The 25,295-nt window shown below is 57.5% G+C and overlaps 2 protein-coding genes across 2 annotated transcripts in view; one reads left to right on the forward strand and one right to left on the reverse strand.

The window, feature by feature from the left end:
• The window catches only part of Stpg1 (sperm tail PG-rich repeat containing 1), a 32,997-nt gene extending 25,465 nt beyond the window's left edge, over positions 1 to 7,532 (forward strand). Inside the window, exons 7-8 of the mRNA XM_076861032.2 lie at positions 4,584 to 4,774; positions 6,435 to 7,532. Coding sequence (XP_076717147.1) covers positions 4,584 to 4,774; positions 6,435 to 6,511 — 268 coding nt within the window. The 3' untranslated portion in view covers positions 6,512 to 7,532. The remainder of the gene's footprint in view (positions 1 to 4,583; positions 4,775 to 6,434) is intronic.
• Positions 7,533 to 11,288: 3,756 nt separating this feature from the next.
• Grhl3 (grainyhead like transcription factor 3) overlaps positions 11,289 to 25,295 on the reverse strand; it is a 32,667-nt gene continuing 18,660 nt past the window's right edge. The window contains exons 8-16 of the mRNA XM_076861033.1: positions 24,758 to 24,852; positions 22,825 to 22,983; positions 22,216 to 22,291; positions 21,969 to 22,102; positions 20,309 to 20,343; positions 18,937 to 19,025; positions 18,117 to 18,202; positions 15,028 to 15,092; positions 11,289 to 11,686 (exon numbers count right to left, since the gene is read on the reverse strand). Coding sequence (XP_076717148.1) covers positions 11,572 to 11,686; positions 15,028 to 15,092; positions 18,117 to 18,202; positions 18,937 to 19,025; positions 20,309 to 20,343; positions 21,969 to 22,102; positions 22,216 to 22,291; positions 22,825 to 22,983; positions 24,758 to 24,852 — 854 coding nt within the window. The 3' untranslated portion in view covers positions 11,289 to 11,571. The remainder of the gene's footprint in view (positions 11,687 to 15,027; positions 15,093 to 18,116; positions 18,203 to 18,936; positions 19,026 to 20,308; positions 20,344 to 21,968; positions 22,103 to 22,215; positions 22,292 to 22,824; positions 22,984 to 24,757; positions 24,853 to 25,295) is intronic.

Genomic DNA, 25,295 nt, shown 5'->3' on the forward strand with positions numbered 1-25,295 from the left:
AGCCTGGGCCCCATGGTGGGTAGTCAGCCTGGGCATTGCTTCCTCCCCAGACACTGTGGCCTGGTCACCTGCGGACCTCCAGGGTCCCCATCCTTGGGGTTACAGCTCACAAACACAGCACGGGGCTCTGCTTTCTCCAGGGTGCCGGGACGTGAGGCCGGGTGGACTCTCCCCCATGAGGAGTTCAGCCCTTGTGACCCCCCAAGAGCAGAGCCCGGGGAGCAGGAGAAAGACTGAAGCGCTCAGGGGTGCCCGCTCAGTGTGTCTGCCAGGGAGACCTTGTGGCAGCACGGCGGGGGGTTAGTGCCAGCTCTGAGGTCAGGGTCTGGGGCCTCCCACCATCCCCACTTTCCAGCCCCGGGGACGGGGGCAGGCAGGTCACTTAGCTCCTGGGAGCTCCGGGTCCTTCATCTCTGGGAATTGGGGTAAGAGCACTGTGACTCATCGCAGTGAACTGCGGAAGAACCCTGGTGACGTGTTGCCAGGATGAGAGGACGTGGCCGCTGAGCTCGGGTTGGCCCAGTCTGGGTCCTCGCACCCACCTGTGTTCCTGGGGTAGCCCCTGTAGGGCCGATGCCGTGCCAGGGCTGGCAATGTGTTGTGCCAGCCCTCCTGAGCTCCTTGGCTGGAGAGCACATCCCGGGGCGTCGCTGTGCCACTTGCTGACTCAAAGCTAAGAGGATTTATCAGCTTCTGGTGCCAGCCAAGGTCTCCCTTCCAGGTCCTGAGTGACTCAGGAGAGTGGGCGGGTCAGGGTAAGGGCTTTGGAGATCAAAAGGGCTCCTCCTGGTGCAGCTTCAAGGCCCACCCGCCTGTGGAGGTGGCGCCCAGGGACTGCCTTCTAACCTGGAGCTGCTTCCTGGAGTCTCTAAGCCCCTGGTTTTGCACAGACACGCTGCAGTGTCACAGCCAGAGCCAAAGAATCAGGCCTGCTGGCCCCGCTCCAATTTGGGTAATTACATTGCACCCCACTGAAGAACCCCTGGATTTCCAATTAGATATGGGAGGCCTCTTCCCAAGTGACTGTCATTTGTCACCCGCTACCTGTTGAACAGACACCGCATTCCACCCCCGGGGCAAATCGCTGCCCTTTAATGTTGAGAAAAATTGCCCCTTCACCCCTCCCAGCCCTGGGAACCCCTGAGGCAGAGTGAATCTGTGCCTGGGAGTGTCCCAAGGGTCTCGGATGCAGTGACCTGCCGGGTCCTCCAAGCCTTCATTAATCTGGGCGATTTGCAAGCAGCTCAGCTGGAAGCTGCCAACACATTTCATCCTGTTGGGGGCCAACCAAGAGCCTTTGAAAGCTGTTTCCTTTCCGTGGGGTGAGAGCAGGTGGCTCTGCTCTCAAGGGGACGCTCATAAAGCCCCTGACGACAGAGTTGTGTCGGCTGCCCTGGGTCCGGTCTGCATGTCCAGTCCCACCGCCACACAGGACGCCCCTGGCCGAGGCTCAGTCTTAGGTGGGGCTCAGGGTGGGGCTCCTTTGCTGCCTCGGCCCCTCTGCGTTCCTCTGAGGCTCAGTGAGTGTCCTCCCTGAGGGTCCCACTGCTGAATCAGACACAGTCCCCTCCTTCCCTTCCAGAGTGGGGCAGGTAGAAGGCTTGGAAATCTAGCAGGTTGGGGACAAAGGAAGGAAGAGCAGCAGGTGCGCTGGGCCCAGATACCTGGGCCCCCTGTCAACCCCCTGCCTCTCCTAGGGGACAGGGGGTGCCGGCGCCCTCAGGGACGTGCAGCTGTGCTGTGGGCTGGAGCTGGGACCCACATCTGGGTCCTCCACCTCCCTGTGGAGGTCGGAGGGGACTGTCCAGGGCTGCCAGTCGGGGAGGGCGGAGGGTGAAGCCTGAATCCGAGCTGGCAGGGCAGAGGGGCGCCCTGGGCGGGGCAGGGACTGCCGAGCAGAGTGTTTGGGTGGAATAGGCTGGCTCCAGAGGCCACAGAGCTTTCCCTGGAACTTCTCCTGCTTGGGTCAGTTGGGGGAGGGGGTTGGAAGCAAGCCAAGCAGGCAGGCAGCGGAAGGGCCCAGCCTTCCTCTCCTGGTGTCCCCCACCCCCTTGTGCCCTGGGGCTGTGATGCCCTCCCTGCTGGTGTCCTGCTGTGCTGCTGCTGGCCTGTCCTTCCCACCTGAAGGTCGCCTGCTTCCCTTGCAGGGCACCTGCTACCCTTCCAAGGTGGGCTTCCGGGTTCCCCAGAAGGAGCTGCTGGTCTCTGCTCCCCACACAGAGTTTTAAACTCTGTCCTAACCCGTGTCAAAAAGTAACCCGAGGAAAGCAGTGGTCAGTCCCACACTGCTGGGGCCAGGTATCACTGCCGCCATTTCACAGATGAAGAAACTGAGGTTGGGAGGCCAAGGGACGTTCCTGAGGACACACAGCTGGCGAGTGGGGAGGGAACCTTCTGTCTGAGAGCACAGCTGTCCTGCCTTAGCTTCAGCAGCCATGATTGAACTCTCAGGGACTGTCCAGCCCTCGAGGACATTCAGGCCTGGGCCTTAGCCCAGAGCCTTGTGGATGGAGTCACACACATGGCTGGTGCCACTGAAGACCCCCAGCATCGGGCTGAGGGTGCTGAGCCACCCCTGGCCTATGACAGAGCAGAGGAAGGGACCTCTCGGGCTCTCCCTGGCCGCCAGGGTTGTGGCTCAGCTGCTGAGGCCTCTTGCGGGCCACCCTGCGCAGCAGAGCAGACACCTCGTGGTCTTCTCAAAGCACAGGGTGGCCTCCTGGGCTTGGGGCAGCCCTGACCAACAGGCAACCCAGGCATGGCCAGCTCCTCTTGGCTGTCATTCCAGGACTCAAGCCTGCCTCTCAGAGGCCAGTCACCCACTCACCAAATTTCTGGGGTGCTGCAAAGAGGGAGCCACAGCCAGGCCAGGCGGAAGGCAGCATCTGTTTATAAGGGGACAGATGTCGGCCACATCCTGTGCCCAGTTCTATTCAGACTGGGGTGGAAGCAAAGGGAGGCAGCGCTCCTCCTGTTCCTGGGGTGGCCATCTTTGTTCTACACATAAGTGTCCAGGCCAGCTGTCCCCCATCGCAAGACGTGAGCCCCAGGCTAGGTTAGGGCAGCTTTCCTTGGCCTCCACAGCAGTGCGGAAGTCCCCTGCCTCTGGGTGGCTCTGAGTGAGGCCCAAACCTCTCTCTCCTGAAGCTTAGCTGCTTCTCTGCGGTGCTGCAGGACCACGACAACGGCTACTCTTACTGAGCACCTACTACGCGCTGGTGCTTCACGTGCCTTTTCTCTCTTCATTGTAACACTTCTATAAAGAGCAGGCGTTGTTGCTCCTGGCTAAGGACACTGATGCTGAGGTACAAAGAGCTCAGGGACTTGTCCAAAGTCTCACAGCCAGTTGGTGGCATGACCGGAACTCAGACCCAGGTCTGTTCAACCCTGGAACTCCATCCCCTCGACCATGGTGCCTTCTCCAATTGCTCGGCCCCGATGACTTCACGCCAGCATCCCTCCCATGTGCTCGGTGACTTTAAATACGTGACTCTCTCTCTCTAGACACCAACTTATTTAACAAAATAAGAAGACGGAGTGGACATCTCTACGTGCCTTGGTCTCTGTGGGTTTAAAAATGTGGTGGCAACAGAATGCCAGGACCCAGGAATCCCTAGTCGTCCCCCTGCTTGGAGGAGGGGTGAGGGTCCCCGGGCCACCCCACGCCCTAAGAGCCTTGGCTCCACTTTGGTGAGAGACCTTGGAAGAAAGTCTGGGGACAGGCAGGAGGAGGCAGGCCTTCCTGACACCCCCAGGACACCTGGCCACCAGGAGAACTGCAAGTTGAGGCCTGGCGAAGGGTCACAACTGGAAGGGACGACAGAGGTCACCCTGCCCAACTCCCTCAGTTTACAGACGGAGAAACGAGTGAGTGCCGGGGCTTGGACTCCGCCCGGGACCCAGCTCTCTGTGGTCTCTCATGCCAGAGAGAAAAGGAGACCCCTTGTCCCTGAGGAGGCAGAAGACAGAAAAGAGTGCCGGTGTCAGCTGGGTCACGAGAGCGCTCTGGATGCCCCCCAGTGTCTCTCCACGCCTGGATCTTGCCTTTCCAGGAAGATATCCAGCAGAATTCTGGAACCTTAACCTCTGGAATCTCGGGGCAGTCTCTAGGTACCTGCTAGTCGTGGGATACCACAATCCTGGAACGTGGGACGGGTAGACCACCCACACTCTTCCCGTGGAGCCCACCCGAGGCCTTAGAGCTCTCCACAGAGCTCCAACAGGCACTGCCGATCAGTCGCCCCTGCCCTTCCTGCTTGGCGCAGTAACCAGAGCTGTGCCAGGGCATTCCGAGCGCTCAGCTCTAGGCCAGGCCCTGTTCTGCGTGCTGCCATGTTTGAGCTGCATCATCTCATTTAACCCTGGCAAAAGCCTCCGAGGTGGGTACTGCTATGATCACCCTCGTGTAGATGAAGAAACTGAGGTCCGGGGGCTCAGGGCTCACGAGCAGCCGAGCCAGGCTCTGCCAGCTCTCCCGTACCATGCCCTGGCCCCTTGGTGCTGTGGGGCTCTGGCTGTTCTAACAGTTGGCACTTTCCCAACAGACCACTTGACTGACCTCTTCCCGTTTGTCTTTTCCAAAGGAAAAACTCCATGCTGAACTTCTCTGCTCAGCCTTTGCCTCTGCCCCTGAAGCCGTCTCTGCCAGGCCCTGGGCAGTACGAGATCGTGGACTACGAGGGGCCCCCCAAGCACTTCATCTCTAGCGCGTCGTTTGTGTCCAACACCAGCCGGTGGACAGCGGGACCGTCCCAGCAAGGCCTGCCCGGCCCAGGTCAGAGGACTGTTCTGAGTGATCGTAAACGCCAGCTCCTCTGGGATTGTTTGTCATCGAGGCCGTTGAACGCCACTGATTTATGGGCTGTTTGCTGAACAGGTTACAGAGCGAGAGGAGATTTAGGAGTCATCATCTCACGTTTTTAAGAGTATACAAAGATTTTGTTTTTTTAAGGTGAAAGGTCTCTTGGAGATGATCCAGGTCAGGGATTTATAACCAAGGACTGGGAAGGTTCGAGAGGTCAAAGACAGGCACTAGGTAGCCAGTGACTCTGAATTCCCTGCAGACATTATTTTCCGTGGCGAGGGGCCATGACTTTTGTCAGATTATCAGAAAAGTTCTTATTCCTAAAAATCTACACGCCCTGCCAGGTGTGGTGGCACACGCCTGTAATCCCAGCTACTCGGGAGGCTGAGGCAGGAGGATCACAATTCAAGGCCAGCCTGGGCAACTTAGTGTCTAAAAATAAAAACAGAGGCCTGGGGATGTGGCTCAGTGTTACGACACCCCTGGTTCAGTGCCAAGTACCGCAAGAAAAAACAATTAAGCCACTGGTCCAGTCTGGCCAAGGCGTTTCACAGGCAGGGACACCCGGAGAGCGAACTACACACAGGGCCTCTGTGGGGGGACAGAGGCCCGGACACCTTGCTCATGGCGACCAGGGACCGTTCAGTGAACTGCTCTGCAGCCAGCCCCACCCCCATCCTACAGAGGCACCGACGGTGACCCTCCCTCACATGGGGGATCCCTTGGGAGCTGATGTCCTGAGGGCCTTGTTCTGATGGTGATCTGTGCTTCCTCCCCTAGCTGTAGCTCCCCTCAGATCCCTTGGCTGTCACCACTCTCTGTACTTCCATAAGAGGGTGAGCTCCAGGGACCTTGGGACGGCCTGTCTGACCCCTGTGGCCCTGTCCCCTAGAGCTTCGTCTGACAGTGGGCACCTGACCCTCAGGTTGGGCTCTTCCTGCTGCTGGGATGACCTGCACCAGGGACTTCCCTGAGGGGTCTCTGGTGAGCACGTGCAGGCGTCTGCCTCGGGTGTGCGCAGGTGTCCTGGCTGCCGGGGGTGCCCCTCGGCCGCTTCCTCAGAGGACACCCGAGGGGCCCTGTTAAGCCGGTTTCAGAACGAGCACCGCAGGCTCTGGTTCCCAAGCCCTACTTGGTCCTAGTTGCTCACCTCCCAGAGGACCGCGTCTGCAACTGGCTTTCATTTTTCTGGAAATTTTCAAACTTAATCAAAACAAAATCTCACCAAGCTAACACCTTGGGTCTTTAAGAATTTTCCTTTACTCAATATGTTTTTCAAATTTCTGGCAAACAGTCTTGCACATTTTGTTCTGTTAAAGAGTTAAACAGAGGGTTGGGCCGTGGCTCATGGCAGAGCACTGGCCCAGCCTCCACAAGGCCCAGGTTCGACCCCAGCACCGCAAGACAGACACCAAACAAAAATGTAAACAGGAGAAACCGTTCCCCAAGCCAAGTTCAAGTCCAGCCTTGGCCAGTTAAGAGCCAGGTGACAGGAGGCCATTCCCTTCCTCCCTCTCTGTCTCCTCCACCGTGAGACACAGGGGTCCCTGGGCCTTTCCAGCCTGAGGCAGGAGGCCAGAGGACCCAGGGGCCAGCCTCTCCCTCTCATGCCGTCTCTCTCTCCCCTCAGCCACCTACAAGCCGGAATTCCCGGGAAAGCAGTCGTTCCTCTACAACGAAGACCACAAATGGATCCCAGTGATGTAGAGAGGTCGGGCGCCGCGCAGGCTCAGTGAGAGCCCCAGCCCCAGCCCCGGCCTGGCCCTCCCCAGGATATTCACCAGAAGGACCTGTGTTGCATGTGACAGCTGAGGACCTGCCACCCTGCCCCAGTGCTACTGTAAGGGGCTGCGATCACCCTTGCCTGCCCCCCCCAGCTCCAGCAGTGTCCCCAGCAGGGGGTAGATAGAGCCCAGGCTCTTCCGCAGGCACTCCCCAGGCAGGCCACACAGGGCCTCCAGGGAGGAGACGGGTCCACCTGACAGCAGCCCCCAGCTCCGTGGAGCAGGGGTTGGGGTGGAGTGTGCCCCAGCCTGGTCCCCTCTGTCCGCCCTTGACTTCTGGACTCCTGCTTGATTTCAGAAGCCAGGAAGACCCAGAGACACCCGTGACAGACAGGAAGTGCTGGCTGGGCCCTCGACTCAGCTAAGGCTTCATGTTGCACCTTCAGGAAGAACCTGGAAGCTGGCCCCCCGGGCCCTTTTCTTCACACCCCCCCGGAGAGCTGCCCGGTGGTTCCCAGGCTGGTGTAGCACGTGTGACAGTCCCTTGCTGGAGCCAGAGCCCTGGACGGAGCAGTTCCCAGGGGCAGGGAGGCCACACTGTCTGAGCCTGGGCTCCATCCCCTCCTGACCTCCTGCTTCGGTGACAGAGACAGACTTATTGACCAAGTTGGACGCCATTTTTAACAGATCTCTTCTGGCATAATTTCTCCTCATCAAGAGGGAGGGGCTACTGCAGAACCACGGTGAAGTGGAGCCCACCACAACGCCCCTCCTCGCTCGGCCTTGCGTGGAGTCTCTCTCGCACCTCCCCTAGCCCCAGCCCTGACCCCACAGGTCCTGGCCTCTCACTCTGCTGCCGCTGTTTTCCCAGTGAATGCTGCACCCTGGGCCTTCCTGTTAGAACTGGCTGCTGTTGGGTTCTCCCTTTGGGGGTGGGTAAAGAAGGGGGAGGGAAAGGAGGGAATAACACTTTCAATTAAACGGAATTCTTGCTTCTCACTAAAGCCGGCCTTGGAGTGACTGAGAGGCAGCCCAGAGGGTTGTGGGAAGAGCAAGGAAATTGGGGTTTAAAGACAGAACCACCTTGTGCTTCCCTCTGCACTTCCCAGGGCCTCAGCTTCTCCAGGGGAAGAGCTGGGGTGGGACTCGGGGGCTCCAAGTCCTGACACTTTCAGAGGCCGAGCAGACCATGCATCGAGTGCAGCAGGTCAGGTGGGCACGGGGGCTGGTGCGAGATTGCCGCCACCTCACAGGGCACCCAACACCACTCAGCTCCAGCAAAGTGGTGCTACGGTAGAGCTGAAGATTTTCTACTAAATTCAGGGAAATCCTTTTTTTTTTTTTTTTTTTTTAGTATAGGGGATTGAACCCACAAGTGCTTCACTACTGAGCTACAACCCCAGACCTTTTAGATTTTTATTTTGAGACAGGGTTCATTAAGTTGCCCAGGCTGGCCTCAAACTTGCAGTCCTCCTGCCTCAGCCTCCAGAGTGCTGGAATTATAGGTGCGGGTCATCATGCCCAGCAAGCCCAGGAACTCTTTACTATAGTAAATCTTTTAACATGAGATATGGACAACTATATTCCAATGTGAAATAATTATTTGAGTTAAAGGAAACTCTCTTGGGGGTCATTGATTGTCCACATTTATGCTAGAAGTTCTGTAAGATTCTTCAAAGCTGACACTCAGAGTCATCCTTTGTTTGACCCAGGCTCTTGACACTGGGGCCAGATCTTGAGGCCTTGATTTTAAGCTTCCTCTGACCTTGGGTACCCTTTGTGACTTAGCAGGTGACTGGCTGCTATTTGCTGGGCTTGGGGCTGGTGATAACGTACAGGAAAACCACAAAGCCCTCTTCACCCTTCAGAGGACTCTGCCAATTGAACTCTCTCTCCAGTGACCCCCTCCAAGTGGGCCAGGAAAGAGACCCGAGGAGAGAACAGCAGGGCTGGTCGGCCGATCAGAACCCACATTCTATGGCTGACATACTGCGCTGAGGCCCTAGGCTCAGGGTGCTGTCTTGATCCTCCTCCTCTTTTAAGATGTCACGGGCTGTTCACAGCTGCATCCCCTGAGGTTTCCTACCCACAGCTGGACACCAGGCTCACCTCAAGAGGGAGCTGTTGCTGGACGTGGTGGCACACACCTGTCATCCCAGTGACTTGGGAGACTCAGGCAGGAGGATCACAAGTTCAAAGCCAGCTTGGTCAACTTAGCAAGACCCTCAGCAATTTAGCAAGACCCTGACTCAAAAAATAAAAGGGCTGGGAATATGAGTTCAATTTTCATTGCCCCCCTCAAAAAAAGAAAAGGAGGGAGCCATTATAGGGGCCATGCTGAGAGCATGCACAGCTGCAGCCCTTGGAGTTCTGACTTGGTCCATCATTGGTGTCTTCACTGAAGTTCTGAGTGTGACTGCAGCGTACCTAGCTAGTGTCAGGATACACTAACAGTTTAGTAAAGTATTTCCCAAATTTCAGTGTGCGCACAAATCACTTGGAGATCTTATTAAAATGCAGGTTTGGTATGTCTGGGGTGGGGCCTGAGATTCTGCATTCCCAACAAGCTGCTGGGGGAGCCCCGTGCTGTTGACCTTGGTGATTCCTGCTGCGCAGAAGCGTGGGCAGACCCAGGGGGCTGCAGAGGCTCCAAGGCCTGTGGAGTGGCGCCCCTTTAGAGCAGTAGTTCTCCATCCGAGGTTCTTGATCGCATGCTGTGGTCACTTGGGGAACTCACAAAGTACTGACACCTGACCCCACCCAGGGTCACTAGCTCATTTAATTACTCCAGGGTGGGGTCTGGGCAGTGGGGGGAGAAGAGGGTGGAGAGAAGAGGGCCAGCGAAAGTGTCAAGGTGATTCCAACAGGTGATCAAGATTGAGAGGCAGCAGGTTCCCAGGTGGCTCTGGGAGGGGAGCTGGGTAGGAAGCTCAGAAGAAGGAAAGCTGAGCACCTACTGTGTGCCTGCAGCCTGTGTAACTGCTCAGCACTCAGGTGGTGGTTCTTTTTTTTTTGAGATGGGGCCATGTTGCCAAGCTGACCTCAATTTGCCACCCTCCTGCTTCAGCTGGGACTACGGGTGGGTACCACCACATCCAGTGGCCCTCCGGTCATTTAACCTTCACACTTCACTTTTCTCTGACCTCTGGAGTGATGTCACAGCACTAGTGAGGCCTGGGCGGAGCAGAGTAACCCTGGATGTTCTACAGGGTCCCTCCGGCAGGGCTACAGGAGCCATGTTGGAGCCTGATCCGTGACGCTAAGCCTGTCCTTAACATTTTGAGATTTTGTTCAAAGTGAATTTTTTTTTGTCTCAATTTTAAAAGACGCTTCATTGTTCTTTTATTTAACTACTTTACTGAGCTCTTTGGTATCCCTTAATTTTTATTTTTTAATTTTATTTTTTAAATTTTTTTATTTTTTCCCTTAATTTTTATGCCCAAGCCTGACCCTGGTCCCAGCCCTGACTCATGGCAGGGCCTTGGGAATGGAACCATAAACTCTGGTGGAGCTGAAAGGTCCTAACAGGAATCTTGGTTTTCAATCTTTAAAAAGAGTTTTGTTTAGATAAACATTTAAAACAAATCTTAATATGTAAAAAGCAGAGGTGGTGGGATTAAAGCCAGGGAGGTGCTCAGGGATGCATCCCCTCCCCCACATCATGACCCTGAGGCTCTCAGATGCCAGTGTAGACCACCTCCTGCACCTTCCAAGGAAACAGGCTGGATGCAGCGGTGGGAAGGGAAGAGGAGAGGAAGGAAGGAAGCCTTGACTTGTGGTTAATACAGGGCTTGGCCTATATCCCCCCCCCGCCCCGCCCCGTGGCTGATTTCAGTGCACCAACTGATGTCACTGGCCATGCTGTTGGGAGAGATGTGCACCGTCACTTTATGAGCCAGTAGGAGCTGGCCCCAGAGAAAGCAATGGCCTGGAGGGGATGCAGAGATGGTATAAGAAGCAGGTCATGTGGCTCCCAGACCTGGGCTCTGCCCCTGGCCCCAGCTGGGAGTTCCTCGCCATGGCCATTCTGGGTCCTTCCAGGCCTTTATCTCAGTCAACGATCCTAGGGCTGTCACAGTCATCCTGGTGGGACCATAGGGGCTGCACGTCTGGGCTCACCTCCATGCTCACCTCCGTCCTGCAGCCCAGGGCAAGGCACTCTGGGACAGAGCCACTGCGGAGAGGAGCCTCATCCGCCCTGCCCCCTCTTTTTGCTGAAAGACCCTCAAAAAAGGAGTGAATGCAGTGTGTGAGGTAATACATAGGGAGTCTTTTATTACTAAATACTATGAGTATACAAAATGCATAATCGAATAACAGCTAAAAAAAAATAGTCCAAGAAATGTGAAATACACATTTTTTGAAATGATAAAAACGTATCCATGAAAAATATAAAATGTTGCATATATACATATAATATATTTATATATATAACATAAGTGAAACTTGTAAATAAGAAATGTGTACAGCCGCGATGGCAAGGTGGTAGTGTTGACAGCGGTCACTTTGTTCCAGAGCTCTGTTATGTACATCTCGCCTTGAGAAGTCAGTGAGGAAGAGGTGTTGCCACCACAGTGTCTTTTAAAAGTCATTTGCACTGAAAATCAAGCATTTTCAAGTTAAGTGACCAAAGGGTGAGAAATCCTTGGTCTGAAGTTGACGGAAGAATCCGGAGCAGGCCATGCCAGGGTTGGGCAGGCCATGCCAGGGTGGAGCCGGCCATGCCAGGGTCGAAATGGCTGTGCGGCCTGAGGGGGGAGGGCTCCACCTCTGAAGGCAGCCGGCAGGGGACGGAGAGGAGGCACCGGCCGGGAGGGTGTTGACCAGGGCACTGCGTCTGGTGGGCGGGCACTGGCAGGATTCAAGCAAGAATGGAGTTCGGATCGGGAGACCCTCGGAGTCCCTTCCTGGCTTGACGGCTGTGGTCTGTGACTTGGGGGCCACTTCCCTCAAGGAGCACATTCAAGTAACAGCACTGAGGCATGCAGAGAGGCTGGTGTGGCACGGGCCACTTCCCGGGTCTGGGGTTTGGGGGCGTGGGCCCTACAGCTCCTTCAGGATGATCTGAATCTTGCCGTCCAGCTCCCCCATGTCCAGCAGGAAGGCCACGTGGTTGCTGTAGTGCTGGATGATGTTGTCATCCATGTTGACCAAGATCCTGGAAGAGAGGAGGCGGCGTGGTTAGAACATGCCAGGGGCCTGCATCCTGTCCCTCTGAGGGACACAGAGGACAGCAACATTTCAGGCACCTCACTAACTGCCTTGGGGTCCTGCCCACCAGCCTGCAGGGTGGGTAATCACAGTCCCCTTCACAGGAGAGGGGCCGAGTCAAACCCTGCCATGCTCAACCTGCTGCACATGCACTTAGGTACCTTGGAGTGACACGCAGATCTGGGGGAGACAGTGCTCCCCTGGTCACCAAGTAACCTCAGGGACACACAGGGAGTTTAAGTCAGGAGGTGTGGCAGTTTGGGTTCAACAGGAGGCTGTGACTGATGTGCCACTCAGGTATGCCAGCCACACAGGAGGCAGATGCCACCCAGACCCTGGCTTGGTGTTATCCCCTGAAGCTGAAACCCCAGGACTAACTCTCCAGGCAAGGATCTGGCCAGCCTGACAAAGACCAAACTGTCACCTCCTGTCTATCTGCCCTTATCATCTCCAGCATTTGCTGAGTATGTGCCTCCCTCCAACACCAGGGCCACGTGGAGATGAATCGGATGGTCACCCTGTCTGCCAGGAGTGCAGGATCTCACAGGCTGGGAGGAGGAGTCCCCACAGCTGTTACTCCAGTTCACAGGTGAGGAAGCTGAGGTTCAGTGACACAGTGATCTGCCCATGGTCACACGGTTAGGAGACGGCAGAGCTGGGATCCGAATCTAGACCTCGGTTCCCACAGGGGTGGAGCCCCACAGATCCAGGCTGGGAAGTGGCAGATATGAGGAAAACAAACTCTGGGTGAAGGGGGAGCTCAGGGGTGAGCTGACCCTCCCGGGGCAGAGCGGACAGTCTGCTCTCACAAGGGCTACTCAAGAGAGGGACCGCAGTGAGGACAGCGTGAGGGTCACAGCCTGCGTCCAGCTGTCCCTGCCAGCACCAGCCTGCCGGCTGCTTCTTCCAGGGCGAGGCCCTGCCTGTGCGGCCTGGGTGCTGGCCCCAGTGTTGAGTTTCAGGATTCCCCTCCTTGGGTCCTGCCTGGAGTTTCTGCATTTCACAGAGGGATCTTGTCTGGGGGCTGGAGGCTGGGAACAGGCCAGAGGAGACGAGGGCTGCCCAGGGGGTGGGCGCTGGGTGGCCTTTCCCACAGTGGTGCGGCAGGTGCCGGGCACCATGTAGGTGCCTCCCGTCCTACGACCTGAACACTGACTCCCTCCACCCAGCAGGGCCTTCCGTCACCAGGGATCACGCCCTCCCCTCTCAGGACGATGACAAGTGGGTCCCGAGTGGCAGGGCTTGTCAGGGACCGCTGTCACTGAGTGCGGGCCTCTGGTTACTTCCCAGCTTCCAGCTGCCTTCTGCCGTGGGTCAAGTTCAACCCCTGGCCAGCTGCCAGCAAAAGCAGTGTATCTGTTCATCTTTCAGGCACTCAGCGGTGCTGTAAGCGATCCTATCTACCTCTGCACTGGGCCTCCCGAGGGTTTGCAAGAGGTGAGCAGCCCGCTTAGGACTTCTCATCCTCAAGGACCCCAAGGGGGACCACAGATGTGCCCGGCCTCCTCTCCCCAAAGGTGTTTTGGGGAACATTCTCGTTTAGACATTTCAGACCACCCTAGGGCTGAGGTCTCAGAAAGCCTGGTGGGTGGGTGTGGGCTGCCTCTGCAGGGCCACGGAGGGATGCCCCAGGCAGCCCAGCCACAGCCCTATTGCACATGACCTAGCAGTCAGAGGGACATGGAGGAAGAGAGATAAAATGGGGAGGGGGCTCATGCACGGCTTTAGGCAGGTGGGGATCCCCTGCAGTTGATCTTGTAACTACCTGTCTGGGACCTCAGTTTCCTCATCTGTGGAAATAGAGATAATACCACTAAGCTCAAAGGGCCCACACGACGCCCGGACATTATTTAGCCCAGTGCCCGTCTGCAAGAAGGGCTCTGCCGACGGAAGTGATTATAATTAGGGTTGACACGGTTGCCTGGGCTTACGGGAAAGCCTCTGAGGACCCAGCCAGTGGAGCAGGGGTGGGCATCCCCGTGGCCACCGCCTTCCCCTCCTATACAGGTGGCCCCTAGGGTGGGTCATGTGGGGGAGCCCAGCACAGGTGGGGCTGGAGCAGGGGACATGGGAGTGGCCCTGGGGGACGTGGGGCTGGGCTTGTCTGGGCAAAACTGAGCCACGAAGTAGATTCGGCTCCAGAGAGCGTGAAAGACTCAGTTTGAAACCGAAACTTTGGGGAAAATAAAAACACACGTGCAAAAGCCCGCGGGTCACTTCTACAACCCAAACCAAACGGGCGCCTTCCCAGAGCCAGGGACAGAGACCTTCCCCCAACCGCAGCCTTCGTGGGAGGCTGGGCCTGCTTAGAGGAGGCCTCTCTGCACGGTCTTGAAAAGGAACACCCACAGACAGCAGCCACAGGGCAGCGCCACCCGGGGCTACTCAGAAGAGCCCCTGAAGTCAGACTGCCCAGGCAGCGGGGTCAGGCCTGAGCTGTGGGCAGAGGGCCCTGCTCCTGGGTCCTCTGGGTTGGAAATAAAGCAGTGACAATTCCTCACTTCCCCTGCTGGGCTGGTGAAGTGACTTGGTCAGGAAGGGTGGCAGAGGCCCAGCTCCCCAGCTCTGACCAGGCGACTGAAGCCTAGGAGTCCAGAACCTTCTGGAAACCAAGGGGTCTGCTGGACAAAGGGCACTGTGATCCCCAGGAGCCTCTGGTAGGTGCACAGGCTCTGCCCAGCCCCCTCCTTGGGGGCCAGAGCTGCTCTCCCTCTACCTAGTCCAGCCTGCAGGTGAGGTGGAGGGGCCCCGGGAGCATCCCTGGCTGGGCTCCCTCCACACAGCTCCCAGTCACAGCTCCCTCTGCAGGATCAGGGCCAGCTGCGCTGTCCTGCCCCGGCTATCTGCAGCAACTGTGCTAGGCCGTCCTCCCTCTGGGCCTCCATTCCCTGAACATTGCTCATCACCTCTGAGCCTCAGTTTCCCTGTCTGTCGCACTCCTCGTGCAGCTGTGAGGGTTAAATGAAATATGCTCAGCCCACAATGACACACAGGAGGTGGCCCAGTGACTGGTGGCCACTGAAATCATTATTACCATAATCAAATACTTGGTCATTCAGTGGCCTTGGGATTTGAACTTGGGTCTTCTGACGTATAACTCAGTACTCCCCCTATACCCCAGGAGGTCGTGGACGAAGACCCTCCTCCTCCCCATCCCCTCCCTCCCACTAGTGACCAGGTCACTGGTCTCCCTCTGCTTGTCCCCCATCCCCCAGCCTCTCCACAGAGGCCAGGTATGAAGTCTCCTCACACTGAGCAGCCAGCGTGGGGGCCGCAGTGGGCACTCACCCCCGCTTGCACTTCTTGTAGACTTTGTAAATGTTCTCTTCGGGGAACCCGTACTTCTCAGAGATCTGGAAGAGAAAGGCAGGGGATTCATGCCTGCTGCCCAACCCAGGTTTACACGAGTCTTCTAAACACCATTGTTTTTCACATGCTGATTGTAAATTTTATATATGTATGGAAAATATGAAGAAAATTAAAAGCATCCATCGTCCTATTTCCCGGAGATGAACACCGTTCACACCTTGGCCTACGCTTCCCATGTGTATGGACAATTTCGTATTCACATAGGGTTTAAACTTCTCATCATAGGATGAGCCTTCCTAATGAGCATCTCCCGTTGCCCTTACCTCCTGCCTAGTGCAGACACATGGATGGTCCAGTGTTCAGGGTGCACCATTCACCAGCTGGGTGGCTGTTACGGTTTGGATGTGAGGGTCCCCCCAAAGCTCATGTGTGAGATAATGCAAGAAGGCTCAGAGGTAAGATGATGGGTTACAAGAGCCTCAGTCCAATCAGTGAATTGATCCCCTGACGGGATTCACGGAGTGGTGACTAGGCTGGCTGGGTGTGGCTGGAGGAGGTGGTCCCTGGGGTGGGCTTTGGGGTGTGTATTTCGGGAGATGAGTGGAGTCTGTCTGCTTCCTGCCATCACATTCCCAGCTTCCATTCTGCTCCACCTGGAGCCCTGAGGAATGGAGCCAGCCTTCTGTGAACCGAGACCCTGAAACTGGGAGCCCCCAGATAAGCTTTTCATCCTCTAAAGGCTCTTCTCAGATCCGTGGGTCACAGCAGCAGGAAAGCTGACTAAACAGTGGCCCTGTGCAAACTGCACATGGGGACAGTAGAGTGCACCTCCGAGGGTGGCTGGAAGAACTGAGTCAATCTGGGTAAGACACTGAGGACGGCTCCCCGCACCCAGCAACGCCTGCGTAAGTGGCCACAGCCCCACTTTAGAAGGAGGGAGGTGGGGTGCGCCTTGCCGTGCTGAGGGGGGGAACCTGAAACTTCCCCGCTCTGGGCAGGAACTGTGAGCTCAGCTGGGAGTGTGTGCCTGTGAGCCCCCAGACAGGCAGCCAGGCACGGAGGCCTGGAACCAGGTCAGCTGGCCCCGCCACATCCCTAGTGTCACTGCTTGCTCTCCAGACAGGAAGCTGTGCTCCGAGGCCTGTGGAGCTCCTGCACCCACGCCCCCACGTCTCCCCAGAGCTCCCAAGGTTTCCTCTTGGCAAATAGATCCAGTCCAGACCCAGCTCTGCCTCCTGGCGTTCAGAATGTTGAATAGCTCCCTTTCTTCCCTGAGCCTCGGTTTCCTCATTAGTAAAGTGAAGAAGTAACGTGCAGTAAAAGGTGTCCACAGAGAGTGTCCACCCACGACATTCACATAAAGGAGCAGCCGGGTGCCCGTGCACTCAGGGATGCGCCTGTGTTCAGTGGAACTGGCCGCCTTGAGCAGCAAGGCTCAGGTCAGGACCAGGGGGAGCTCGGCCCCTCGGGGCATCTTAGGAAGATGATCTGGGCTCAGCTCTTCACTACTCTTCCTCTTTGAGGGACAGTCCTGGGGGATTGAACCCAGGGGCGCTCTACCACGGAGCTATAACCCCAACCCTTTTAATTTTTTTTTTTTTTTAATTTTCAGATAGGATCTTTCTACTTGCCCAGGCTGGCCTTGAACTTGGACTCTTCCTGTCTCAGGCTCCTCTATAATTACAGGAGTACACCACCACACTCAGATCCCCAGTTACTCTTTTTTTTTTTTTTTTTTTTTTGTACCAGGGATTGAGGGGGACAGCCACTGAGCCACTGGTCCTACCTTGTATTTTATTTAGAGACAGACAGCATCCTCACTTTTGCTGAGGCTGGCTTTGAACTTGCAATCCTCCTGCCTCAGCCTCCTGAGCTGCTCCCCGTTACTCTTGACAGCCACCCTTCCACACCAGAAAAGCCCTCAGACTATTTGTTTTAATGGCGATATAGCCAGAAGTACCAGGGAGACTCTAAAGAAGAACTCTAAACTTTCTAAACATAAGTTGAAAAACTTGCACAAAGACAGCATGAGCTACCTCAAAAGGTAGTGAGCTCCCCATCCCCTGAGGTATCGAGGTCCAAAGTGGACGCCCTCAGAGGACCTGTTGGAAAGAGAGCTCAAGCTCCGGATGGGAAGTTGGCCCTTTAAGGTACCGTGCAAACACGGATTAGGAGTCTACACTGGAGTGTCATTAATGGCCTTGTGTGAGCCCAACTTCCTGGGTATGATGGAGCAGGCCAGCAATACATAGAACAGGACAGTGGAATGGAGATGCTTGGACTGGAGGGTAGCCCTGGTGCTTCGCCAGGCAACCCTGGCAAGTCCCCTGACCTCTGGAGCTGCTTCCTCACGGGACCTGAGAAGGTGCTGCCAATACGGCTTCCCAGTGGTTAGAGGATGCCAGGGGCGGCTGGTGCAGCCTGCCCACACGGTGACCGGCACCCGGGGGCTCTCACAGGAGGGAGCCAAGTGACAAGTTAATTCATTTTTCCCCTCCCGCTGAGGGGCTCAGCCTCCGGGCACGGCTGCCCTGGAGGAGCCTGAGTTTGCTGGGCTCTCGGCTGGGCAGGGAGCTGGCCCTCCGTCTTGCTCAGGGCCGGGCTGTGGCCTGCTCTCTGGCGGTGGGGGCTGGGGAGGTCTCCTTGCCCAGGTCCCACCCTTGGCCACCTCAGCCAGCTCCCCAGCCAACCGCAAGCAGGAGGAATGAGGCCCTGGGAGAGGAAAGAAAGAGTGTCTCTGGGCCTGGCCTTTGGGGTTTCATTCCCATTAAAACAGAAACAGGTTTGCAAAACCAACAAAAGCCCTGGCCTGTCAGACAGCAGCCATCAGATTAAGGAGGATTTATGGTGTGTGCGACTCCCAGGGTGGAGCCAGGGTTCTGGCTGGGAGATAACATCACGCACACCCCCACAGCAGGCCCCCCACCGGTGGGACGGTAGGCCACCAGAAAGCCCAGGTTCCCAGCCATCCCTTCCCAGAGACTGCCTGCGGGAAGTGGGCCTCCTGGGACAGGGTGGGCTTGGGGCCCACCAGGCTCTGGCCAGGGTGCGGACCCCCAGCGTCTTACCGCATTCCTCAGCCCCTGCAGGTCCGGGGTCTTCAGCATGAGGGCGTCAAACACCTCCTCGGTCTCCCTCCGTACGTACAACAACACTGAAAACAGAGGGTGGCTCTCAGAACTGTGACAAGGGCAACAGGGCAGCAAGCCTGGGGGCCCTTAGAGGTGGGGGTCTTGGAAATATTACTTTAACATTAAGGTCAGTTTCCACTGCGGGGGCTGAGGAAACACAGCCCGGAAACACACTGACTTAGACGGCCCTGATTTTGGCCCATTTCAATGCCTGCTCTGGTGACCCTGAAGAAGTGATTTTAACATCTCTGAGCCTTAATTTATTGGTCAGCAAAATGGGGGCCCTTCCCCAACTTCAGAGCTGTGGGAATGACTGACGACGTTTAGAAGCACTAAGTGCATTGCTCAGCTCAGGTCAAGGGTATGCGAAGCCGTGGGTCTCAGCTGCTGGGAGTTCTTCCTGGTGGTCAGCCATAGCCCCTAAGGCCTGGGCCAGCCTCACCTCCCACCACACACAGGTGTCCTAGATTTAGAGTGGCAAAGCTAGAAAAGCAGAAACAGAAACCCACCCAGCCCCCACCCCTTGGAGAAAGTGTGGGTCTCCTCCAGCATCAAAAAAGAACAGGTGCTCTAGACACCCAGGGGGACAGCAGGCAGATGCCCTGCAGCCCTGGCCATCTCTCCAACACCTAGGGAGCCCCTGCCCCCACAAGCCTTGGCCCAAGTCCAGCTCCAAGGTGTAGAGACCCCTGCCCTCCCCAGGAGGCCTTGTGGGTGGGGCCTGGTGAGTGCTGGGACACAGAGGGCGGCGGGCTACCTCTCTGAAGGTCATCTTCCTTGGCTTGCTTGGAAGGGAGAGGCTCAAACTCCTCCGCAAAGGGCGAGCAGGTGCGCTTCAGGGGCAGCCTGTGGGGATGGGAGGGTGGTGAGCACCTGCTGGGCTCCAGGGTCCCTAACGTGGGGAAGACCGCAGGAAGGGGTGGAAAGCAGGTGACCAGGCAGGTGTGCAGCTGCACGGCCTGGGTTCCAGTCTAGCTCCCTCACACGGGCTCTGGGCCCTGGGACGAGTTCCTTAGCTCAGGGTGACCCCATCTCTAACGTGAGGTGACGAGAAAGTACAAATGACAGGGCCTGGGTTGTGGCTCAGCCGTAGAGTGCTCACCCAGCATGTGTGAGGTGCTGGGTCCGACCCTCAGCACCACATAAAAATAACTAAATAAAATAAAGGTATCGTGTCCTAAAAAAAAAGTAACAGCCCCACGTGAAGCTGCCCACAGAGACAGCGCACACTGCTCTCCCCCCATGTGGCGTGAAGGCCGCAGTCAGAGGGGACGATGGCCGTCATCAGCCTTGGTCCCTTGGAAAGTATCAGGCTGGGCTGAGGCTGTGGGAGGAGGAGGATTGTGGGTCTCGGAGCAGGACAGACTGGGTTCCCGTCCTGCCTCTGCTACTGGACAGCCGAGGGACCACCGGTTCGCCCCTCCCCTCCCGGCCTCGGTTCCACGGTCTGCACAGGAGAGCAGTAGCCTAGTGGGAATGCTTGAGGGCAGGGACTGGGGGAAAGCAGCGTGTGGACAGTGGGTCTGGGTGCGGGGAGGGGCCTGGTGATAACATGTGATCTGCATGAAGCCCTTGGTGTTTCAGAAGGTTCCGTGCCCTCCCTGCTTGCCTCCCCCACGGCTGTCCCCCTCCTCTGACGATCTGTGGGCTAGGACTTAGGGAGGCTCAGGTTTGCACGAAGGCACAAACACTGTGGCCCACAGGGAAAGACAGTGTGCTGGGGCCTCTGGGGTGTGCTGAGGGAGAGGGCGGGACAGGCCAGGGCCATGTCCTCCCGCACAAGCCCTCTGCACTTTCCGAATCTGCACCCCACCCCCAGCCTTTTCTTTCCCTTTTATAAGCAGGTGTCTTCGCCAGAGATTCGCCAACTTTTCATATAAAACAAACCTATAAAAACCAGGCAGTTTCAGTGAGAAGGGAGAGTGAGTCGAGCTTGGGGGCTGGGACCGAGTTTTACAGTCCCTTCTTCTGGCCCCAGGCCCTGGCCGGGGCAGTGCGAGGGGACAGGGAGCCCTGGCTGGGTCAGTGTGAGGGGACAGGGAGCCCCGACCAGGGCAGTGCAAGGGGGACAGGGAGCCCTGGCCAGGTCAGCGTGAGGGGACAGGGAGCCCTGGCTGCTTCTTCCATACCTGTTGGAGCTGCCGTGTCCTGCTGAGGTGACCGCCTGCAATGAGGAGAAAGAGACATTTTGATTACAAGCAGGAAACTGAGAGGAGCCTCGCCCCGAGGCTTTTCAGCAGGAAAACTGCCTGTGGGGAGGGTGGTGTTTCAACGTGATTCCAGGGCTCTGTTCAGATGAGTCCCCTAAGGGGGCTGAATCCCCATCGGAAGGAGTCACCTAGCCCAAGCTGCTGAGTTGGGGACCTACAGACACAGGGTGGTAGGAAAGCAATGGTTGGCAGATCAGCGTGCCCACCCCAGACAGCGTGCCCAGGGGCTGGGAGCCTCGGCTGGGAACTGGGCAGGGGAAGCCGGGGCGTGGTGGGGGGACGAGACCCTGTGTGCGCCACTGTGGCACTGCTACTCCTATGGTGCTGTCTGGTGGCCATCACCCTTTGAGGTCCTGTGAGACCAGGCTGCAGAGGGCAGAGCCCCTGGGGTTGCACAGCCAGCAAGGGGCAGGCTCGGGCGGCTCAGGGTCTCTGCTTGCTGTTTCCCTGGGCCACCCAGTCTCATGTGTGCAGGGGCGGGTCCCTCCCACTTCCCCATGGATTAGCTGTCGACATTAATCCCTAGTGGTCATCTCCCTGCGTGGGGCTGGTTGGCCAGAGGAATCGAGAGAGAACAGTCGAGGCAGCCACCTGGGCCGTGGAGGCCTTGGTGCTGCTACCAGGGCAGAGCAGGGAGGACAGGGGTGCAGAACAGCTTTCAGTGTGCCAGGGCCACATCGGTGCTGGCAGCTCTTTTCAGCTCCCAGGTCTGTCTCCTTGTCCTAAGTCAACACACCAAACCCACCTTGGCCACCACGGCCGTTTCTGAGACACTCCCACCGAAACTGGGGCGCGTGCCCTCCACAGAGGGAAGCTGTCGGAGTGCTAGGTGCGAACCAGACCTGGGGACAGGCTGGAGGGCCTTGACTCCACTACTGACTCACGCTATGCCCTGTCTGAGAAAGGGGGTGAACAGTTTCCCTCAAGGACAGCTGGGTCGGGAGCCGGGTAACGTGGCCAAGCGCTGGGCCAGCTCGCTCCAGGTGCTCAGAAGTGGCTCCCCTGGCTTGACAGTAGCCAAGCACAGTAGCCAAGGGCACGGATCCCGGAATCAGGCTTCTGGGTCCAATTCTGGCTCTGCCCCTTTCTAGCTGTGTGATTTGGGGAGGTTTCTCAACTTCCCTGTGCCTCCATTTGGGGTCCACAGCTCCTAGGTCAGGGCGAAGGCAGGTGGGTAATGTGTGCACGTAACACAGAGCCTGCTGCATACAGAGGGATGCTGCACTGTCACCCCGCAGCCAGCTTCAGTGTGGCCATACTGGGACCTGGGCTTAGATATCAGAGACCTCCCTGTGTGTCCCAGGCACAAACGTTCTGATGAACACCAAAGTCCATTTCCTCACCAACATTCTACTCTTGGATGGAATAGGTCACTGACAGGGACACATGTCATTTTGTTTTTAATCCCCTAGGACTCAATAAATGAAGACTGATTATTTAAAATCAGGACCTAGAAACATCTAAATTGGCCAGTACTGGTGAGTGGCTGGCTGCTGTCTACTGGCCTGGCTAAGGCAGGCCCCAACAAGGGACCAGGCTCCTCTTGGCACCCCCTTCCCAACCAGGACCCTGCCCTCACCCCTGCAGAGCGCTGCAGGCTGGAGAAGTGGACGTTGGGGATGAACAGCACCGGCGGGGTCTCCAGGTCGGCCTCAGGCCGCAGGTAGGTGGTCTCGTTGCCCCTGAAGCCCGACAGCAGGCAGCCCTTGATGCCTGGTGGGAAAGGAAGCCGTGGGCCTGAGGTCCCTCTACACAGGTCCCCCTCTGGCCTCCTTCTCCCCTTCACCCCGCACAGCCCAGCCAGCCCCCGGTTCATCCCCACTGACCACTGCTGGAGTCGGGGCACTTGACCTTCCTGCGGAACTGCTTCCGCTCATCATCCCGCATCTTCCTCTCAGCTCCCTGGGTGGGGGAAAGGGGGTCACCAAGGGCCTTGGAGGGGCTGGCCGTGTCACAGCTGCTGCTTCACATTTTGCATCTTAAATAGGGGCCCAGCTTTTGGTCCCCACAGTGACACCAGAAAATGAGAAGGTACCAGCATCTGGCCCAGCCTGGTCCTGCCTGCCCGGGGTCAGCACAGGCCGTGAGAGGGGGAAAGGGCGGGAAGGAGGACACTGAGAGAGCCCCGGCAGAGGGAGGGAGAGAGGGCGTTAAACAGGGCGGGGGAGGGGAGGAGAGAGGACCCAGGAATGGAGAGATGAGAGAGGCACACAGAAAGACACAGAGGAACGAAGTCATGGAGTGAGGTTTACAGAGGCCCCAGTGAGAGGGGACACAGCTGCAGAGACAGGAGGACGCGCAGGGAACAGACACCGGCAGGACATCAGAGGACATCAGGGGGGAGACAGGGCAACAGACATATCTAGAGAAGCCAGGGGGCTGCCTGGTGGGGCCTCGTCCCTCCCAGGACCCAGCGAGGGTGGCCCACCACCCACCTTGTCGCAGAAGATCTTGATCTGGCAGACTGCACGGTGCACCAGGCGCTCAGTGCCCGAGCCACAGTCGTAGGTGTCAATTTGCAAGTTCAAGGGGACACCCTTCACCCCCTTCTGCGAGGAGAAGTCTGTGCTCAGGCAGTTGACGCCAATGAAAATCTGTACAGAATGGGGAGCCGGGTCAGTGGCCTGCTCAGGTCTCCGGCCCTGTCGGTTGGGGCTTCTGTGTGCCCAGGGATGGGAAACTGATGCTCAGAGAGGCGGTGCAACTTTCCCAAAGCAACACAGACCGCAGGTGGTGAGGTGGGGTCTGCAGACAGATTCAAGGCCCAGGCCCCTCACCACTGGGCGGGTGCTCCCACTAGCCCGACAAGGACAGCCCCCATCAATGGTCCTTGAGAGACTGAAATCTAAGAACCTCATCTTGCTGCAACTGAGGGACAGGACACTACTTTTCTGCTGGCCTAGGGACACATCGGGTGAGACACAGCCCCCTTCCACGCCTAATAGGCAGTTCCAGCCACTGCTGGACCCTCCAGCAAAAGGTTCCCTCTACGCATACCCCACCCACTAACCTGGGCCCCTGTCACCTGCACCTTATAGCCCTGGAGTCTCAGGGACAGAAGCTCCCCACACTCCCTCAGGGAATCAGGAAAAATGAGCCACCAGATCTGTGGTGGGAAGCTGGACCTGCCACTCATGAGCCTTGTGGCTTTGACAGATCCTGTGACCTCCCTGAGCCTCAGTGTCCACGCTGAACCTTTCTTGTGTGGCTAAGGCTATACCCTATTGAGGGCAGCCTGGGGTCGGTCTCAGCGGGGTGAGCCCCGGCTGACTGTGGCTGGTGACTGTCTAACCTTTCCACGGGCTCAAGGCCACACCCCATCCCAGGCTGGTCCCTGTTCTTTGGGACACTGTCCTTGGAAATGCCCCTGACCTGAGTAGGGGGTTTAGGTGGGGTGCTGAAGCAGACCTCCTTTGTCCCTCTGTGGGGGCCAGGCCCTCAGGCACATGCCGGGCATACCTCCCCCTCAGCCAGCTCAGGCCTAATGCAGCCCCCACCCAGCTCCTGCTCACACCTGAGAAAGACCCAAGCCTGGGGCCCTAGAGGCTGTGAGAAAGTCCCCATCGAAACCCACCGCTCCCTTCCCACGAAACTTTCCCCCCTCCCTGAACTGGAGGCCCAGCTCCTCCTCTAGCCCCTGGCTGTTTGAATAATAATAATCCCTGCCGCTGGCCTCCCTGTGCCTTGGAGCGCCTTCACCCCTGTCTGTCCCTGCTTAGCTCCCCAGCCCACCAGGGCCAGAAACCTTTGAGATGACCCAGCCCTGGTGGGCGAGGCCAGCCTGCTCCAGCAAGAGGTTGACCCAGAGTAGTACCCCTGCCTCCTCCAGCTCCCCGGGCAGAAGCGATTCATACAGGCCCATAAGCACACGGAGGCTGGCGGGACCTCTGCGGCTGGGGAGACCCTCAACCACTCCTGGGCAGTGGATCATCCTTCCCATCTTACCAACTGAGAGCAGAGAGCCAACCCGGAGTTGAGCCCTCAGCTCCCAGACTTCCAAGTGTGTCCCTGCAAGCTGGCTCACTGTGTGACCTCGCACAAGCTCAGGCTTCCCATCTGGTACGTGGGAACCGGATAAATGGCGATAGCCACCTTTGTGAGCCAAGCCTGTGTTCCACCCCTCACCTGCCTCGCCCGACCCTCGGTAAGACCTGCCGAGGCCTGGAGAGGCAAAGTTGCACGGAGGGGCAGGAGGCAGGACTGGGCAGACCCCGCCTGTGGCTGGAGTCCCAGCTCCTGAGCACTCTGGATCCTGCCTCAACGTGGGAGCCGCCTCAGAGCACATGCCCCAGTCCGACGTACAGGCAAGCGTCTCCCCAGGAGGGGGACTCTGGGCAGCCCTGGCCACCCCACCCTACCCCCACTGACCTTGGCCTCCTCGGTGACATTCCACATGAAGGACAGGGCGTTGTAGGCCACCTCCTCGATGTGCTGCACAGTGTTGAAGTTCTCTTTGCAGTCAGCTGAAACCACAGGAGCCGGGAGGAGCGTCAGGAGGGAAGGGACGTGGGGCACCAGGCAGGGGCGAGCTGGAGCCGGGCCTCAGTCCAGGAGGAAGGAGGAACACTGGGCCCGGGTTACAGACTGGAGGGCAAGTCCAGCCTGGGGGACAGATCTGCCAAAGCCCAGAGGGAACCCCACGGCCCCTGTCGCCTGGTGGAGGTTGTCCTTTCCATCGGGGTTAGTAAGCAGGAGGTCTCCCAGGAGAAGTGACAGGTGATATAGTAGTGACAGCAGTAACAACGGTAGTAACAGTGGTCGTGAACGTAGTAATACTGGCAACGACCATTTCTTGAACACCTAGACCTGGCAGGCCCTCCGGTAATCCTCACAACTCCACTGGGCTTATTCAGTTTATACAGGAGGAAAATGGAGCTCAGAGTGGTTTGGCTACTTGGCGAAGGTC

The sequence above is a fragment of the Callospermophilus lateralis genome, chromosome 7, assembly GCF_048772815.1.
Source record: "Callospermophilus lateralis isolate mCalLat2 chromosome 7, mCalLat2.hap1, whole genome shotgun sequence".
In the NCBI taxonomy this organism is placed as follows: Eukaryota; Metazoa; Chordata; class Mammalia; order Rodentia; family Sciuridae; genus Callospermophilus; species Callospermophilus lateralis.